The sequence below is a fragment of the Pteronotus mesoamericanus genome, unplaced genomic scaffold (assembly GCF_021234165.1).
Source record: "Pteronotus mesoamericanus isolate MK-2021 breed Mesoamerican mustached bat unplaced genomic scaffold, CSHL_Meso_final contig_29, whole genome shotgun sequence".
NCBI lineage: Eukaryota > Metazoa > Chordata > Mammalia > Chiroptera > Mormoopidae > Pteronotus > Pteronotus mesoamericanus.
The window spans coordinates 5,812,729-5,825,475 of NW_026555123.1; the positions used below are offsets into that span (position 1 = coordinate 5,812,729).

A 12,747-nucleotide genomic window follows, 5' to 3' on the forward strand; every position below is an offset into this window, starting at 1 on the left:
AGAGGTCACAGAACCAGGCTCGGCCTTGGGAACTCCTGGCCGTTGGTCCCATTTTCGTCGCTGGGGGCAAAGAAAGAAGCGGAAGGAAATGTCTTGGGGGGCGCGGGGGGGGGGGGGGGGGAATCCCTTCTGCTTTGCGGCCCTGGCCCGGCTTCAGAATGTTGAGAGGCTGGAGGCACCCGCTCCCTTTCTCCGTTCCGGGCGCCTGAGTGTGGGCGCGAGTGCGCGAGTGCACGGGGCTTTCCACCTAACCAGGGAGGAGGGAAGTCTCACTTTCAGCCCGGGGGCTGCCGGGCGCGGCCGTCAGGGAAGGCCCGGGACAGCGCCCGTCTTCGTCTTCGGTCCGCACGACCCGCTGGCGACCGTCAGACAAGCGCGTGCTTACAGCCTACATGTGCGCTGGAAATGTTAACAGATTCACCTACACTTTCAAAACCTGCCCCTTTGGATGTAACTCCCTGAAAGTATTCCCTGGCAGATGTTACAGGATCCTCAAAACAGGAAGCCGGCACGAAATCGGGAGAGTCCTGGACGCCCCTCGGCGCCCGGTCCTCCCCGGGTAACACTGGCCCCGGGGAGGCGCTGTCGTTTGACCGGTTCCAGGGAGGCGGGGGTGGCTCTGCGGGCAGCTAGGACTCTCGTCTGAATGCGGGGGCATAGGCAGCGCGGCCATCCCTGCGCCGCAGGGACCCCGCCTCCACGCCTCCCTGTTTCCGGAGTCGCCGCTCCGCTGGCGGCTCCACGCGCCCAGAGAAGTTGGAAAACCGAGAACCACACAGTAACGTCCGCTTTCACTGCGAAGCACCTCGTGGCCCCGCCCCGGTGACGGGCGGGCCCGCCCGCGCGGTGGGGGCGGGGCGCAGGGACGTGCGGGTCCGGGCGTCGGCTGGGGGGTGAGGCCCAGACCTGGCCGTGGGGCCCGGGCACCTGCTGGCCCGTCGTGGTCCCGCGCCCGGCGCCCCCGGGGCCGTGCGCACGCGGCGCAGGTGTCTCTCCAGTCGGGGGCGGGGTCCCAGGTCCGTGACTGCGGGTTGGGAACAGCAGTTGGGGACACTGTGCGGCTTAAGTGCAGCACGAGGCGGGGAAGAGCGCAGCACTTAAGAAAGTTTTGGGGAAAAAACACTATTTCTTTGGTCCGCGGCAGCGCCTCTGCAGGACGTTGGGTCGCTTCCGGCGGGGCGGGTGCGGGGCTGGTCCACGCCGGTTCCCCAACGCCCAGGGCAGATGACAACTGTGAACACTGTCGCCAGCGTCCCGTCCACGCCGCAAGCACTGGAATCCGAGCGGCAGTCCCGCTGGGGAGCGCGGCAGCAGCGGCCCGTCCTGTCGCCGGGGCGGCGGGACTACCTGGCGGCGGCGCGCGCGGCGGACCTCCACCTGCGGCCCGTGCCCCGGTGGCCCAGTCGCCCGCGCGCCCCCTGTACCTGCGGCCCCTCCCCCAGACCCCGGCGTCCCCGTGCCCCGGGCGCCCCGTCTTCCCGCCCCCGGCGTCCCGGACCCCCGTCCCCGCGACCCCGGCGTCCGCCGCAGCGCGCGCGCGCCCGGGCCGGCGGCCGCGCTCCCGCACTTGCGCAGCGGCCTACGCGCCCCGCCCCCCGCGCGTCCCGCCCCCCGCCCCGCCCTCCGCCCGGCGGACGCGGCCGCGACAGAAAATGGCGGCGGCGGCGGGGAGTCGCGCGTCGTCGTCGGGACTCGCGGGCGCGGAGGCGGGCGGAGGGTCCCTGCAGGCGGGCGGGGGCCGCGAGCGGGCGGACTGGCGGCGGCGGCAGCTGCGCAAAGTGCGGAGCGTGGAGCTGGACCCGCCGCCCGCGCCGCCGTCCCCGTCCCGGTCCCCGTCTCCGTCGCCCGAGCCCGCGGGCGGCAGCGCCGCGCAGCCCGTGCCGGAGCCGCCGCCCCCCGGAGCCGCGAGCCGCTCCGGCGCCCACGCCGCCGAGCCGGGGGACCGCGACGACCCGAGTCGCGCGGGGACCGAGCCCGCGGAGCCGCCTCCTGCAGCCGCCGGGTGAGCAGCGGGCGGGACGGGGGACGCGGGCGCGGTGAGCGGGGCGGTCCGGCCGCGGGCTGCGCGCCCGCAGGGACCCGGGGTCGCGATTGTTCGCAGCCGAGTGACAGGCGTGCGCGGAGCCGCGGGGGCCGCCGCGGGGTCCCCCCCCGGGGCGCCGCCCTCGGGGCGCAGGGCGGGCGCGAGGCCCCGGGCAGGTACGGCCCGGGCCTCGGGGGCGGCTTGGGGACGCCTGTCAAGGCGGCGCGGGGCTGGCTTCGCTCGGGGCGCGGGGCGCGGGTGTCCTGGGGACGGGTCCGCAGCACGCGGACCCCGGAGACTCCTGCGCGCAGCTGGCGTTGGGCGCGGAGCCGCCTGAGCCGGCCCTGCCGTGTCCTGGCGTCGGCGACCGACCCCGCAGCCTCGCCGGCGACCTGGGGACCGCTCTCCGAGCGCCGGCGCCTGCACCTGCGGGTCTTGCCGGGCGCTCCGGAGGCGGCCGCACGTCCTCTGTGGGAGGAAATGTTCGCCGCGGCGGCGGGGGATCCGCGGTTAAGGAACCGGACGGGCGTGCGCGCCGCCCGGCCGTCCGCTGCCCGGTCTGGTCCCTGCCCGGGATTCCGAGCGCCTCAAGGACTGGCCGCCGACGAGCCTTTGGTTTCGGTTAATTTTCTAAAGTGACTTGGCACTTTTTTGGAACTTGATTAGTTATGTGTTTAAAACCACAGCGTGTTACTTGGAGGTGCCCCCCCCTAAATACCCTAAAGCACAGGGTTCCCTTCGCGCCGTGGCCGCAGGGACGGGAGGGACCGTGGTGACCGACGGTCGCGTGCGCTCGTCCGGTGACTCGGCCTCCCGGGCGCGCTCCTCGCCGCTGCCCTGCCGCGGGGAGCGGCGCCTCGGAAGCGGTTGCTCCCGCGGATCAGCTCCGGATGGAAATCCGCGGCCCAGACTTGAGAGGTTAACTTTACCTGCTCCCAGGGGGCCGCCGCCTTGGCCACAGGTCAGTAACTCGCAAGTGTCAGCACCTGGTCGCCTGAATGGGCTGCGACCAGAGGAGGACAACCAGCGGCCGCGGCCGCCAAACGTGCAGAGGCGCTTTGCTGCCGCTGCGACACGGGCAGGTCGCCCGGGCGGCACTGGCCACCCGCGGCCGCTCCTCGCCGGAGGCGACCTCGGCCGTCCTCCTCTCGGTCTCCCGGGGCGCGTCCCCACTGCGCAGCGTGCGCACTAGTGGGCTGGTCCGCCCAGCCGTTTTCAAAAAGGCACTTCGCCGGCCGGGATGCTGGTTCGTTCACCCCGAATGTCACACCTAAAGGTTTTACCTACCTTCAAGGACATGTTCTCCGTCTTTTGGAATATAGGGGTCCCCCCACCCCAAATTTCTTGTCGGTAGAGTTGAAATTTATTTGAGTCTGTGGGTAGAAACACTTTTATTGTAAACTGTTCCATAAAATCCCAGTTGAACTCTACATTTTAGTGTTTTGAGAATAGTTACTTCATATTTTCAGGAGGAAAATGTAACAGACTTTGGACTATTTTTATTTCAGTAGTAGTAGGGGTCTGGGGACCCCTTCTGTCCAAAGAGAATTCTGTGATATTTTATTTCAGACTCTCCTTCCATTTTTAATCTTTAGATGTAGAAATTGAAAGTGTAGGACATGCATTTTTGAAGCACAAGTTATATAAATAATACTTCTTAAAAATAGAGGTTGCGCCTGTCCCCTGCCTCGGGGTCACACTGAGACCAGCGTCAGCCTGGGCCTGTGAGGGGCGCCCAAGGGTTTGGAGTTTTTCCTTATGTTACAGAATTAGGGGCTTTTTCTTCCTATTTACTGTGTTTGAAGAAAAATTACAGTGTTGCTCTCCATTGGACAGGCTCTTGTGAGTTTGGTAGATATAATTACTCCATCCTATTTTTGTAACTTAAAAAAAACCTAACTATCAATTTGCTGGCCCCATGGAAGAACAAGGTACGCTGTCCTGGCTAACGCTGGTTTTTGTTTAAAACGGACACTGTTCCGCAGGCTGCCTTCGTACCCCAGGCGGCACTCGGCTTTCACTTCCTGTTAGAAGCGGCTGGGCTAAAAATATAATGTAGTGATTTTTTTTTTTTTTTTAACTAGAGGAGATATAGGGACATCATTACCTAAAAATACATTTCTAAAAAATTAAGTTGGTGATTTTATAAAGCAATTAGAGATAGTTACATAAGTTTGTCTTACATGAATTTGTCAGGTTTGTAGCTCTGAGTTGTGTCCAAGTTCTATTTTAAATCAGGTAAGAGAATTAATGCATTCTTCAAAGATTAACCTTATTAAATATAATTCTGAAAGAGAAACATGAGAGCTAGAATCGTTGCCAGCTTTTGTTTTCTTTTCATATCTGATTTTGGCAAGGGTGGCTGGTTACCCAGCATTCCAGAATATATGATTTCCAATACACCATAATAGCTCCATTTTGTGATACAGAAAGCAGGAAGTGGTCCCGTTCGTCGTCTTTTGCGTCTTCTGTAACACCTCAAACATATGTCGCATGTTTTAGAAATGGTCAGTGGCTTGCTGACTTAAAGATTGCAAAATATGAAAAGAAAGGAGTGTTCTTTGCTTTCCACAAGAGCGAAGGAGCCAGCTGCAGCTTGCCTGGCTGTGTGTGATCAGCCGCGGGCCGGCGGGAGCATTCCAGAGCCAGGGACCGGGTGGCCAGGCGGCTCACAGGTCACGGGACGGATTCCCCGGGGGAAAGCGGGGCGTTCACCGCGCTCCGGGTTAGAAAGCACGGCCTTTGCGTTTTGTAACCCATTTTCCTGGGTGAAAAGGCACTACTCTGCAGAGGAGGCAGCAGGGAAGCGTGGCGCGTGGGGAAGTCCCGAGCCGCAGGGCCGCGCCGCTCGCCCGGAACGCACTGTCAGTGTCCGCGGCCCAGGTCTGCCCTGAGGCCCCGTTGTCTCCTCGGGGGTGACCTCTGTTATCCCCTGAGTCAGAGGTGAGAGCTGCTTTGCAGTAAAAAACAGGCGGAGGACGCACGGGAGGAGCGGACACGTGAGGGATAAGCCCAGGCTGCCCTCAGCAAATACCTGAAGGCCATTTTTAAATGTGGAAGAAATAATCAGGAACACACCAAAAGCGAGCGGGTTGTTGTGAGGCAGCGAGATTCGCCTGCGCAGCCCTTCCTGCAGGAAGGGGATCTCGGCTGTGGCGGCAGGGTGTTAGAGGCCCTTCAGATGGTCACCCTTCCTGCTGTCCACGTGTGTCATCAGCCCCGCCACCCCCCACCCCCTGCACGGTCATCTCTGTTTTTGAGCGGTGGAAACTCGTTTGCCACGCTAAAGCGCCTGCCCCACGACCCGAAGACGGCCAGGATTCGGGTCCCGTCCTGCCGACCGCGGGCCCGTCCCGTGCTGACGGACGGTTTTTAAGGAGGAAGTAGTTCTGGGCCAGGCTGTCGGTTTCTGGGCGGCGCCTTGCCCGTGGGTCCCTGCCCTGACGGGCGGGTGAGCGCGGCTTCCGCGACCCGGCCGCCTGCACAGAGCACTGGTGGACGGGGGAGACCGTCCCGTCCGCGTGTCAGGCACGGAGAGTGGTCCACTCGTGTGGGCGGGGGGGGGGGGGGGTAGGTTTCTTGATTTGTGCTGTATTACGTCATAAGTGGGAGAAAATAAAGAAGCTGCAATTAACATCCGTCGCTGCACTTGATCATCACACAGGGACAGAAGCGGCTCCGGCCGCTGGCCCTGCCCTCCGTCCCTGTTTCAGATTTCACTCTCCCCGCGCGGCGCCTCTGCCAGGCAGCCTCATGCGCCGCCCGCCCCTGGGGGTGCACTGCAGAGCGTCGCCCGGAGGGCGCGACACGGAGGGGCGCCCGGTGCTCCAGACGTCGCTCGCCCGCCGCCGCACACGCGGTCGTGCCAGGAGGTGGGCAGCGCTCTCGCTGCCGAAGGGGGCGCGGCGCCCGCCGTGAGGGCCGGGGGGCAGCCTGGTGCCTCTGCGCGTCGTCCCTCCGTCTGCCCCTGTCTGCACTCTGCCTCTGGCCCCTTTCCTTGTCCTTTGGACGGTTACATGTTACAGGTTCTCCGTCGCCAGAGAATAAAACACGGACTCTCAGTAGAGGTTATTATCCAACTCTTGCTGCTCAGCCCCTTAAATTAGCAGGAATACATATGGCACTGCAAGGTCAGATGTGAACTTTTTCTTTCTTGGAAGAGAAAATAAACGTGGGGACGCGGAGCGAGAAGCGCAGTCTCCCCGGCAGGGGCTGCACAATGCGGCCTCTCCTGTTGCAGCAGCCGCCGCCCGCTGGTGAGGAAGGCAGCGCAGGGAAGCCCCAGGTGTGCCGCGCGGACAGCGGGGGGGAGGGGGGGCTGTGCTCACGTGCCCCGGGGCCTCTCTCCGGGGCCGGTGTGTTTGGCGTGGGGTGGGCCCTGCGCTGCTCCTCACCGAGGCCTGTGCGGCACCGGCCTGATCAGTTTGGGTGACAGCACCAAATGCTGTCACGTGTCAAGGACTGTTAAGTTCTTAATACCCAGCAAATACACTTTCCTGAAAGTGCAGTCTGTCGCCTGGGAATTGTTGGAGAGACCGGCCGCCCCGCCCCCGCCCCCCACCAAGAGCCCACGCGGGGCTGGTCTGCGCCGTGCGCGTGGGTGCGGTGGGTGCAGCGCGCGGCCGCCGGTGCAGGGCGGAGGCCTTCCCCTCACGCCACTCTCGTCCTTTCGTGCCTAAGCGATCGTGTAGGTGATGCGCTATCAGATGAGCTGCGAGCTGGTCGGGCCGCATTCTGAGCACTGGCGGTCGGTTGCTCGCAGACCAGGAAGTCGGCCTTGTTCCGGCCTCGTCCCGTCGGTCACCGCCCAGGCGAGCGTCTGGACCCATGAATATCAGGTGCCCACGAACGTGAGGGCGAACCTTTTCTCAAAGGGGTGATTTTAAAATCGGTGCATCGGGACATGGCAGGGACTTCCTGAGGTGGGACCTTCACTGTGGTCGGGCTTACGGCGAGGCTGGAAGGCAAGGACCGTTTCTCAGGAGGTTTTGTACCTTGTGTGGTGTTTAGGGGCAGTAGGTGGCATTTACCAAACAGGGGCTGATAATTTAGACTCATTTTACATAATATAAAACTTGATTAGTTTAGTGACTAAGTGTATTACAAAGTCATTGGAGCCATGATCAAACGGTCAGATACTGAGAAGACCGCGTTGCTGGGGTTTGAGAGCGTCTGGTTATTGGGGCTGCAGGTGAGCCCCCCGCCTTTGGTAACCGACAGCTCTTCCTGCACGGACGGCCCTGCTGAACATTGATGTTAGAAGCCCTTCGGGGTCCCAGGGCTCCTTCCTGTCTCCCCACCCCCACCGGTGCCGTTAGGTCAACTATGGGCCGTTCCCAAGTGACCGTGGAGGTTCTTTTTCTAGCCACGGGCTTTCCTGGCCTCCACGCCCCCTCCCCCAACGTGGTGCATAGGCGCTCAGGGACCTGAAACCAGCGGGGGCTTTCCCTCCTCCGCGTCCCACGGAGCTGCTCCTGGCTCCCAGAACTGCAGGGCAGGGACCCAGGCATGACCCCGGGGCCTCCGCGGGTCCGGCACCTCCTCGGAGGCGGGTGGCCGGACCTGCCGCCGGTCCCCGCGCCAGCCGCCGCGGCCTCTCGCGTGGGCGGGTGCGTGGCCTGCTGACTCCCTCCCTCCTTGTCCTCCTCTGTCTCTTTTCCAGTCTGTCCTTCAAATTATGCGGCCAGAGTGACGATTTAAAAAAGTAAACCCGATTACAACTGTTTTCCTCTGGAAAAAAAGATTTTTTAATTAATACATTTTAAATCATTTAATTTAATTTAGAAACCCCCGGCTGCTTTCCATGTAAAGACGGGAGCATCAGCGCCGAGCCCCGGGGAGTCCCCACACGGTCCGCCCGCCTGCCCCGGGCAGCCCTCCTGACCCACCGGCCGGGCCCTGCAGGACCCCGCGGTCGGGCCTGAGCCCCAGCGCAGCGCCGCCTGCCGTGGGGCCCGCGCCTTCTGCCGGGAGCTCCCCCGGCCCCGGTCCGCGGGGCCTTGTTCAGATCTTAGCTCACGGATGTGATTTTATTACGCGATTTGTTATCTCACTCAGGCCTCCCCCGGGAGACTGCAGCCTGGGCAGCGTCTGCGGCTGGGGGCGGGGGGACCCGTGTCCACCGGAGCGTCGGGCACAGAGCAGCACTCAGGAAGCGCTGGCCGAATACACGGGTGAGGGTGCTGCTAACGGGGTGCATCCAGCCTGGGGGGTTGCCCGTTCCCCTGCTCCGGCCAGACGCGGGCGAGGCCCTGGCTGAGACAAGGTCAAGCAGCAAAAGTCTAGGCAGCCGGTGTTTCCAGTTGCTGCGCGTGGGAGATCCGCGGGGAGGCGTCTGCCAGACACGCCGGGCGTTCCAGAGAGGGGCCGCCCCACGCCCGTGGCCAGGAGGAGGCGGCCCTCTGCGTGCACATCCGCACTTCCCAGGGATCTGGAAACGTGTGTGCGCGCACGTGTGGACAAGGGGGCACAAGAAACTGTGCTGCGTTAATGCACCAGAACGATTCCTTTTCAGGTTGTCAGAACGCTGTGTAAACTTCAGGCACCGCTTTCAGAGTTCTGGTCCTAATAACTGTCCTTCATCTAACGTTTACGAGCTTGTTACTGACAGTAATCCAACTTGGGAGAAGTAGACGTTCGCATTTGTATCAAAGAAAAGATTTGCTAGGCAAGTACTATATGAGGTTTCAAGAGCCTCGAAGAGCCAAAACCCAGGTAACGGGACCCGTTTCCAGGTCTCCTGGTGGTAACCGAACCCCGCGGCCCCCCTTGTCTGGAACACACTTCGCCCTGAGAAGTAAGGGAAGAAGGCACGGAGCCGCCAGAGGGCCTGGAATGAAATCTGTGCTTTGAAGTTCTTTGGCTTTACACAGAGAAGACTTCCAAGGGCGGGCGCTCGCTCGGGACTCGCTGGCTCTTGCTGCAGATGTTGTTCTCCCCGTCCTACCCAGGCGGCGGTCAGAAGCGGCCATGCGGCGGCCGGCCGTGTGCGCAGGAGGCCAGCCCCTGAGAGATGGGGGAGGGGGGCAGGGGGGACGGGGGCGGGGGTTGAGCCCTCGCTCATAGCCCTGCACGGCCTCCTGCATCATCATCCAGCGTTGCCTCCTGGGCGCCCGTCCCTTACATGGGAAGTGAGTGTGATCAAAGTGACACGTGACGACTTTACAGCGGACCGCAAAGGCGTCCCGTGTCTCACTCCGTGAACGGCCGTGGGAAAGCTTGCGTTCACGCCCTTCCCCCGCGAGAGCGGGGAATGCGCTTTTTCGTCCTCAGTGGCGTGAACTTCCAAACTGCCTGCGAGAGTCTGTCCCGTCGTCTCGACACACTGAATAAACGAGTTTCCTGTAGAATCACGTGAAGCTACTGCTTGTCGGAAACGTGTGGATTGTGGATGTGGGAGAACATCTTCGCTTTATTTATTGGCCATTTTATGCTCTGCAGTTTCTTTAAAATTCTTCATCGTTAATCGTCACCCACCACTGACTCTTCTCCCAGTTAGACGGTAGATGTCAGCTTCGTAAGCTGGCCAGGATGTTAATTACCGCAGCGTTTCTGGTTTAATGAGATGCCACCTGTGAAAGTAGTGTAATGTTTTCATGTTCTAAGGTGATACGTGTTTTGAAGGGCATTTCACTTTTTTTCCTCCTTCAAAGTAATTGGCTGCACCTGTTACTTATTTCCTGCATTTCTATTGGTGTTCTTAACTTGTTCTTAGACAATAAGTCATTTTCATTGACCTTAGACTTTGACAGACGTGACAGATGAACGCAGGTATTCATATTTCTGAACAAGCTTTAGTGTTTTAATCTGAATTCATTTCGAATTTTGAAAATAGTTTCAACGCTTCGGGCCCGGCGGCCCCTCCGCGCAGCCGCCCCAGGCCCCTGGGTGCCGTGTCGGGCTCCGGGCTTACCCGGCCCGTGAGGCCTCCCGGCAAAGCGCTCGGTCGGGGCTGCGAGGGCAGCAGAACAGTCGTCTTCACAGCTGGTGCCCTCCCCGCCCGGCAGGAAGGGCGGGGCTGCGCCACGGCCGCCCACCGGTGTGGCAGCGCTCCGCCCGGGGCGTCCCCGGGGCCGGCAGCCATCCGTCCGTCCGCCCTCGCGCTCCGGCACACAGGCAGCTCCTGGCCCCGGAGCCTGTTTTTAGGCATTTCCATTGTTTGCTTCTTGGTGGTTATGTTCCGTGTCAGGGACGGCGGTTGCTCGGACGCTTCCATGCATCTGTGCGTTTAGGGCTGTGACACAAATACCCGGAGGTAGCATTGCCGAGTCAGAGGACACGCACTTGCAGAAGCCTGATCCTGGAGCGGGTGGCCCTGCGGGGCCCTGGGCCGGGTCCCAGCGCCCCCACCCCCGACAAGACCCGTCCTGCACCGGCCGGCCCGGGGGTGAAGGGCGGGTTCGCCCTCATGCCTCTCAGCTTCTCAGCATCGTCGTCCAGCTTGTTGAGCGGCACCTCCAGCCCTGCTCTGTGCATTCCCTTCACACGTGGGAGAGAATGGAGCGCGTTTTCTGGCTGACGGGCGAGGGCCCTGTGTCTGTGGCCCAGGAGAACCTTGGCGCTGCCTTGCGCTGCAGCTGGTTGTCCCCGCTTTCGCGGTACGACTTGGCGGGGTCCGGGTGTGTCTTCCCCTTTCCCTTCCTCATGTTCAGCCTTTAGGGAGTTGGGGAGCGCGGAGGCCGAGCTCCCGCCTGTGGCCCGCAGTCGGTAGAGCAGCGGGAGGCGCCGCCGCCTCGGGGTGTGAGGAGGGAGGCCAGCGCCGCGAGTCGGCGCTGGGGGAGCGGGGCCGGGAGGCACCATGAGTAGCTGCTGTTCCTGCCTCTTACTGCAGAATTATAACAAGCTCAACGGTGTTCCCTGTGGTGTTTCTGGTTTAAAAAAAACAAGTTAATCTTCGAGCCATCGGAAGTTCCGGGGTGACACGGGGCTCCAACCTTGTTTTCTCCGAACGACCTGCTAGGGGCCCTAGTGCTGTTTATTGCTGAAAGGTTTGCTGCATATAAAGTTTCCAGATACATGGAGGTTTCCAAATGCATTTCTTTCTGATTTGTTTGTTTTGCGCCGTGGGCCTCACTTCTAAGCAGGTCGTGGGCCGGAGAGGAGGGGCGAGGCCGTGTGAGGCGGTCGTGGCTGTGTCTCCGCGGCTCGCCCGGAGGGGCTGTCGGGGCCCCGGGCGTCCGGGCTGCGGGGACAGCCCTGGCGCAGCGGCCGATCCCCCGGAGCAGCCCGGTGCCCCTCGGTCCTTCCCGCCCCGCCCCCGGCGCCCCGCCCGCCCTCTTGGCTTCGGTACCCGCCTCTGCTCTTGCGTCGTCTGCCGGCCTTGGAACCTGCCGCACGGCTGCCAGCCCGGGGTCAGGCCGCCGGCCCTCGTCCCTGCAAGGCCTCCTGCTTCGGGACGTGACTCCTGTCTTCTCCCCGCGCTGCCGCCAGCGAGGCCTGTGCGGGCGGGTCTGACCGCATGTCAGCGAGACGCCCTGGGGCTCACTGCGCCCCCGCCAGGGCGCCCAGCCCCACCGTTCGGGCCGCCGCCGCGGCCGCGCCCCTCCGTTCGCCCTCCCTTGGCTCAGGGCCCCGCGCCGTCGCCTGCCTCTGGAACCCCCGTTTTGCCGCCGCCGTGAGATGCGTTGTCCGGTGGTCTCGCTCCCTCTGCAGTGGGGGTTGCTGCTCTTCTGCCGACACAGGTGTGGCCGTTCGCGGAGGCCAGCCTGTGGGGGGACGCGGCTGAAGCCCGGGCAAGCGCCGCCGCGGCGGCCTGGACGCGCCCCTCCCCCCCAGTCGCCGCCCTGCCGGCCGGTCTCTCGGGCCAGCCGTGTGCGCCCGCAGCGTTTTGTGGAGCGCGCGGCGCTGTGAGCCGGAGCCGGTTTTCCTTTCGTCTGCACCGACATGTCAGAGGTGCGGCCTCAGGGAAATACGTGGGTGCCAGGTGGTGTGTGGCCGTCATTGACAGTGACCAAGGCCGTCTCCACTCAGAGAACACACGTGCCCTGTGCCACAAGCACCACGCTGGGCTGTGGCCTGGGCACGCCCACCCCGCGTTTGTGCCCGCCGCCCGGTCCCCACGGGCGAGGTCCCAGGGAGCTGGCTGGTCCAGGCACGCAAGGCCCTCGCCCACCTTGTCTGTCTGGTGCCCGGGCGGAGTGGTGACAGGACCAGCCCTGGGGACCCGGCCGGGAGGGCGAGGAGGCAGTGGTCCCCCAGATGACAGGGCGGTGCCGCCTCAGCTGGCTGGGCCGCGCGGGGTTTCCTGGGCAGCACCGGCCGCCCTGTCCCGCGGAGGCGGCGGCAGGTGAAAGGCACCTGCAGGCAGGTTTCAGGGCCTCAGGGCAAGGGCTGTGCAGGGGCTCACGGGCGGGTAGGGCGGGCTGGCAGGTGGGTGGTGGCGGTGCGGCCTCGGGGTGCCGCCGCGGCTCTAGGAGCCCCCCCCCGGGGAGACACAGGGTGCAGGTGGGGGGCGAGACTCCTGGCTCAGGTCAGAGAACCGCGGCGCCTCGGCCTCCCCAGCGTGCCCACTGCAGCCCCTAGACCTCTGGCTGAGGACGGAAGAAACGCCTTCGTCGCGGCCAGGGGGCCCGGGGGACGGGCTGCGTCAGAGCCGGTGCCGGCAGCGGGGCCGCAGGGTCCGGCCAGGCTCCTCGACTTGCAGCGGCCCCGCACGGGCAGGGTCGCGGCCTGGGAGAGGCCCTGGCGCGGGGCAACGTCTGCCTCCCTGGTCCCGCGCGCGGCCC

General features: G+C 63.5%; 1 protein-coding gene across 1 annotated transcript in view; it reads left to right on the forward strand.

Moving 5' to 3' along the window:
- The first annotated feature begins 1,652 nt into the window (after positions 1–1,652).
- The window catches only part of MAP3K1 (mitogen-activated protein kinase kinase kinase 1), a 57,384-nt gene continuing 46,289 nt past the window's right edge, over positions 1,653–12,747 (forward strand). The window contains exon 1 of the mRNA XM_054575350.1: positions 1,653–2,002. Within this exon, the coding sequence (XP_054431325.1) occupies positions 1,653–2,002 (350 nt within the window). The remainder of the gene's footprint in view (positions 2,003–12,747) is intronic.